Raw genomic sequence first — 5668 nt, 5'->3', positions numbered from 1 at the left:
TCCAATCAGTCAGCAGGCCATCAAAAGGCCAATCAAGGTGTTATTTGTAGGTCTAAAATAGTCAACAAGATTTGAATATGTATGCCGTCTAAAATATATTGTTTCACCTCTGTGAGTCGTGCACTAATGTGCACATTGGTGAAACCATATCCTGTGAGTGTGCACTAATGTGCACAGGGGTGAAACAATATCGGTAACAAATTAACAATGCAGTAATGATTTGGGGGACACCAAACAAGTTGGAATTAGTACAGCCAATTCTCATAGCTTTTATCATCTTGTGTGGCCAGTTTCACAAGTCAAGTAAAATTGGAAAGTTGGATAGGAAACCCACATGCCAAGATGGAGCTTAACTGAATTGGCCAACTTCAAATTGCATGCTGCTTTGCCACAGGATATTTACAGTACTTTTTACAGATTATCTGGGTAGCACGCCACAACCCAGAGGCCCTTTAACAGAAGAACCTCTTGACACCAAACCTATTACTTCCAGATCCTCATGAAGCGCAAACGAAACAGGAAGTAGTCTATTTAAGGAAGGTCGGCATGACATTTGTCGTGCCAGAGAATAATCTCTCTCCATGTCAGGCTTCACAGCATTCATATAGTGACAGAGAGGGGACAAGTGCGGGCCCCTAGTGCTATCTGGCAGCGGGCACCCTTCTGGCATGCAGATGTGTCAAAACTGATGCCGTCATCTGCATTTCTACCCTGGCCCGAGTTTAATAGAGTTAGTTCAATTTGGAAGGGAGATATAGCTGGAGAGACACGTGTGCATTTGACATTAGGCTGGCGGTTTATCTCCGTGGCAGCAGTTGGCAGCGAAACCGTATTCTCCACAGCTTCCACTTTTAGCTGCAGAAAAAGGGGGTGACAAGTTCAACGGTCGGTTGTACAGCATGAAAGGGTCGAGACCGACGACAGCAAGCAACAGCTACGCTAGTTAAACAGCTCATTTAACCACATGAACCCTAGCATCGCTATTCTATGAACTCCACTCGACGAAGTATAATAGGGTTTAAGTGGTTAAGAGAACAGATACTGCAAGTTTCGGTCTATGAGCTGCTTTTTTTTTTTAGAGAAATCACACGAGGCACTGTTCATTTGAAATGGAATGTATATTTTCAGAGGTATGAAAACAGAGCTCACACATTCAGACAATCAGCTGGACAGAGAGGCTGTATAAAGGGCACAGCTTAGAACTGGGTATGAGGGATGATGATGGCAGCGTTGAGGCATGTGTTCTGTTCGGGGAAGCATTACTCCACAGTTAGTATTCAATAAAGGGCACCGCTATCACTCGGCTTGTGCGATGGTGGTGGCGATGACATGGAGACACGTGATAGGGTGGTGATGCACTGGCCGAGTTTTAGGGGCTCCGCAGATGGGTCGCACACCCCCAGCCACAGGAAAACAACACGTGCCAGAGCATCAGCCACTTTTCTAACATGATGTTGTTTCCATATATCTCTGCTGTCCGGAGGAAACCTCATAACTCCAAATTTTTCATTTTTCAGGAAATGAAAAATATACATTTTTAAGGAAATGAAAAAAACCTTATATTTTACAAGGTGCAATACTGCCTCATCAAAGTTGGTGTTGTGACATTAGATATTGTCAATTACTTGCATGAGGAGAGAGGTGGTGGAGTTAGCTGTTTTAGCAGACAGTTTGAGGGTCCATTTAGCAGACAGTTTGAGGGTCCAATGGAGTTAAGAGGTTTTGTCCAATGCATTTTTTTACTACTTTCCATTGGTTCGATATTTTCGAAACACACAGACAAGGGTGTTCAATAGCACTTATTTACATCAAAAACCTCAAATTGAGTTATGAGGTTTCCTCCGGACAGCAACGATATGCAAATAATACAGAATGCTCATCACCACATTTAGGGGAACCATCTCACACATTGTCTGCAGTGTATCTGTATCCATTATTACTCTCAAAGCTGACTCGGTTTGTTTCTGCTCAGCCTCAGAGGAGCTGGAGAAAGAGAATCAATAAAAATGGAACTTTCACAGATTTAAGACTCAATACAAAAGCAAAGGAATTAAATAGTCTACGATACATATAACCAACGCTGGTTGCTGGTATACAATTGAGATGATATACTGCAATTATAAATCAAACAAGCAATCAAATAATACACAGGGCTATAGCTCAATTGGGTATCCCATCGTATCTGCACAATAGAGGAAAATGCATGAGTCTTTGGTTCAATTGAAGAATGATAACAATGTTGTGTTTTAACTTAAGGACACATTTCTCTCAAAAGAAAATGATATCAGAAGGTATGTGGACGGCTGAAATGAGTAACTACATTAAATCCAACTAAACATTCACTAGGCTTATTTCCAATGGAATTTGTTTTATAACACAGGATATGAACCTCTAAGCATATACTTCCAACTAACAACCATACTGTACATTCATCATCAATGACATAACACCTGGATAAAAAATATATACACATCTAATAAATACTGTAAGAGATATACCATTGCATGTGGAAATACAAGGGTTTTCTCATGCTTTGTACATCAGTCTGTTTGTGTTTTTGTGTGTGTCTTTTTTTTTGGAAGAAGTCTATATTGGAAAAAAATGGAATCGAGGAGAAGGATGCTGATCATCTCGGGGAAATCACTAAATGGAAGAGGACGGTGGTTCCTGGTAAGATGGTTCTCGTCTCCATCGTGAAGCGACGTACAGCCAGGTTCAACGTGGATCCTCCCGTTGAAATGTCCAATTAGCCTGTGGATGTAGTGCAATCAATTAACACTGATTGACTGACTGACTGAAGGACATGAGCAAACAACAAGAACACCAGGTCTCACATTGAAATCTCCTCCAATAAATAAATACATTGATTGCATTACATAGAAGCTATGGGAGGACATCACCACTAACGTTACGTTAGCAATGTTTGTTACCTCATCACTATCCCGCACACTGTCTTCACTTAGGTTGGTTTTTATTGCAACGTTTCGGTCTGACGACCGAAACGTTGCAATTCTCGTTGGGATTCTCTTTTTTCTACCTATCAGTTCCTGTTATCCGACGCACCTGTCCTTTGTAGGTGTGCAGAAGGACTTTTTCGTATATGTTACCTCATCACAACATCACAGGCTTGCTAGTGTGTTATGTCACGTAGGCCAGTGGTTCCCAAAGTGGGGCCCGAGGACCCCCAGGGGTCCTTGAGGGAGTTCCAGGGGGTCCCCAGCTAAATGATAAGTTTGAAACCTAGTGGACCCTTATGGGTCTGTAACTCTGAGTGTACAAATGGAACCAAATGGACCCTCTCAGAGTTTAATTAACATTGATTTTACAATATATAAATTGGGGTCTCTGAGATAGAAATGCCATTAAATGAGAGTCCGTAGACTAATGCACGTAAAATTGGGGGGGTCCTTAAAATGAAAATAGTTGAAAATCACTGCTAGAGCTGTAAACATCTTCTCTTCCCTGGCATATGTTTTCTAATGGGGGGGGGGGGGGGTCCGCGGGCTAATGAGTGTCATTTTGGGGGTCCTTGACATGAAAAACTTTGGGAACCACTGATGTAGGCTACTGCAGCTAGTGAGAGAATAGGGGACATTACAACATCTGGAGAGCAGCAAAGTGTGTGTGTGTGTGTGGGGGGGGGGATGTCGACTGACTGACTGACAGCGTTTGAAGTGTGCATGGAATAATAACTCTGTGCGCCTTGATGCGTAATTTTGGATCTCATCATTCACACACACTAAATTAAATGAATCACCCACCAGGGTTTCATTAATTTGATCAATTTAAACATGTAGGCTACGTATGCATTCGTCTTTCGTCGCAGATTATACATGTTGTAGGCTATGAATGCATACAAGCATTATAAAGAAGAATGACATCTTAGCTGCCTTTAGCGGTCCCCATCAACACTGCATGTGTGCGTAAAGCCGTGTTCTCGGTAACCAGAGCACCCGGAGGCTCGTCAAAAATCAAACGGTCGGTGCCATGAAAGGAATGTATATCCAAGCGATTTGGTCGTGGGGGGATTTTCACCCCCTGTGAGGATAAATAAAGCGGGCCCTGCGAGAAAGGAAGCCGCGCCGAGAGGAGAGATCCATATGTCGGGATGGACGGATGGATTGTCTTACCGCAAATGGCGAATATCCAACGGACGGCGGGGGTCACGCAACGTTCGGCGAGATGCGAACCATCTTCTGCCCCGGCGGGATCTGCACCACGAGCAGGTGCTGCTTCTGCCGGGTCGACTTCACCGCCAGGATGGCCTGTCTGTTCTTGTACTGCACCATCTGCAAAGTTATCTCCGCGTTCCAGCCTTCGTCCTGCGGGCACCTGAAATCTATCTCCCGGCCCTCCGCCATGACCACCGTGAAGTACACGTATTTCCCTTTCCTCTCGACGCAGTCCACCGTCTTCATGTTGGCGAAGTGCAGCTCCTTGATCTTGCCCGTGTCGCCCCCTCCTCCTCCCCCTCCTCCCCCGTGGTGGTGGTGGTGGTGCTGCGGGTGGTGGTCGTGCTGCTTCGGCGGCAGCAGCAGCACGCCGTCCTCGGTGAGGACGCAGTGCTTCTTCTTCCACAGCTGCAGCAGCCCGTCGCTCCGCTTCTCCAGCAGACCCTCTTTGAAGATCTTGCCCGCTCCGTTCTCCAGCATCCTGGCGTAGTTTAAAACGCCAAACGGTGGTCTCCTCCTCCTCCTCCGCGACTTATTATTCTGGATGCTTATCCTCCCCCTCGCCCAGGTGAAGGCATCGGACGCTGCGGTGGGGATCACTGCGGTGCCGGTGGGTGGGTGGGAGAGGAGAGCGGTGGTCCGTGTGTGTGTGCAGTGAGTGAACAAGCCGAGGCGTGTGAAGTGTTGTTTCCCCTGCAGAGCGTCGGGAGGTCGTCCGCTTGGCAGGCGGCACTATAGAGTGGCTGCTCGGCACGTTGTGATTGGGGTTTTGTTCTGTGGAGCGGCGGACGGACCGCCCCCTGTGTGACATCCACTGGGCTCATGTGTCAGCGTGGAGCGGCGGACCCCCCTGTGTGACATGATCTGACATCCACTGGGTTCATGTGTCAGCGTGGAGCGGCGGACCCCCCTGTCAGTGACATCCACTGGTTTTGTGGATCGGCGGACCGCCCCCTGTGTGACATCTACTGGTTTTGTGGAGCGGCGGACCGCCCCCTGTGTGACATCCATCCACTGGGCTCATGTGTCAGCGTGCAGCGGCGGACGGACCGCCCCCTGTGTGACATCCACTGGGCTCATGTGTCAGGTTTGTGGAGCGGCGGACCCCCCTGTGTGACATCCACTGGTTTTGTGGATCGGCGGACCGCCCCCTGTGTGACATCCACTGGTTTTGAGGAGCCGCGGACCGCCCCGTGTGACATCCATCCAATGGGCTCATGTGTCCGTAAGGCAACGAGGCCTTTCTTCCAAAGAATACACTGAACAGAACATTGTGCATTTCATTTTACATTGCGGTGTGGATGGAATGGAAGGGCCTTTCAATGTCACAGCGGGGGCTCCAGTCCTGGCCCGAGTTTTAATAGGTAGTCGCAACGGATAGGGAGTAATAACGAATTAAATGAAACACGGTTTAATGGATTGTAAAATCCGATACATTTATTCGTATTGGTATTAAATCAAAGCGTTGCACACTTCAGAGTTCTCACTCCTGTCGC

The 5668-nt window shown here is 47.0% G+C and overlaps 1 protein-coding gene across 1 annotated transcript; it reads right to left on the bottom strand.

Moving 5' to 3' along the window:
- Positions 1 to 1099: 1099 nt before the first annotated feature.
- On the bottom strand, positions 1100 to 5066 carry phlda1 (pleckstrin homology-like domain, family A, member 1). Its single transcript, XM_079494494.1, has 2 exons — positions 4131 to 5066; positions 1100 to 2751 (listed from the first exon to the last, which is right to left on the bottom strand). The coding sequence occupies exon 1, from the start codon at positions 4650 to 4652 to the stop codon at positions 4164 to 4166; it is 489 nt and encodes a 162-aa protein (XP_079350620.1). The 5' UTR covers positions 4653 to 5066; the 3' UTR covers positions 1100 to 2751; positions 4131 to 4163.
- Positions 5067 to 5668: the final 602 nt, after the last annotated feature.

This window comes from Electrona antarctica (assembly GCF_951216825.1).
Source record: "Electrona antarctica genome assembly, chromosome: 23".
Taxonomy (NCBI): Eukaryota; Metazoa; Chordata; class Actinopteri; order Myctophiformes; family Myctophidae; genus Electrona; species Electrona antarctica.
The sequence above is the reverse complement of the archived record's forward strand: the minus strand, read 5'-3'. Positions and strand labels throughout refer to the sequence as shown.

Coding starts and splice junctions, on each gene's coding strand:
- phlda1 (XM_079494494.1), bottom strand. CDS start 4,652: ATGCTGGAGAACGGAGCGGGCAAGATCTTCAAAGAGGGTCTGCTGGAG.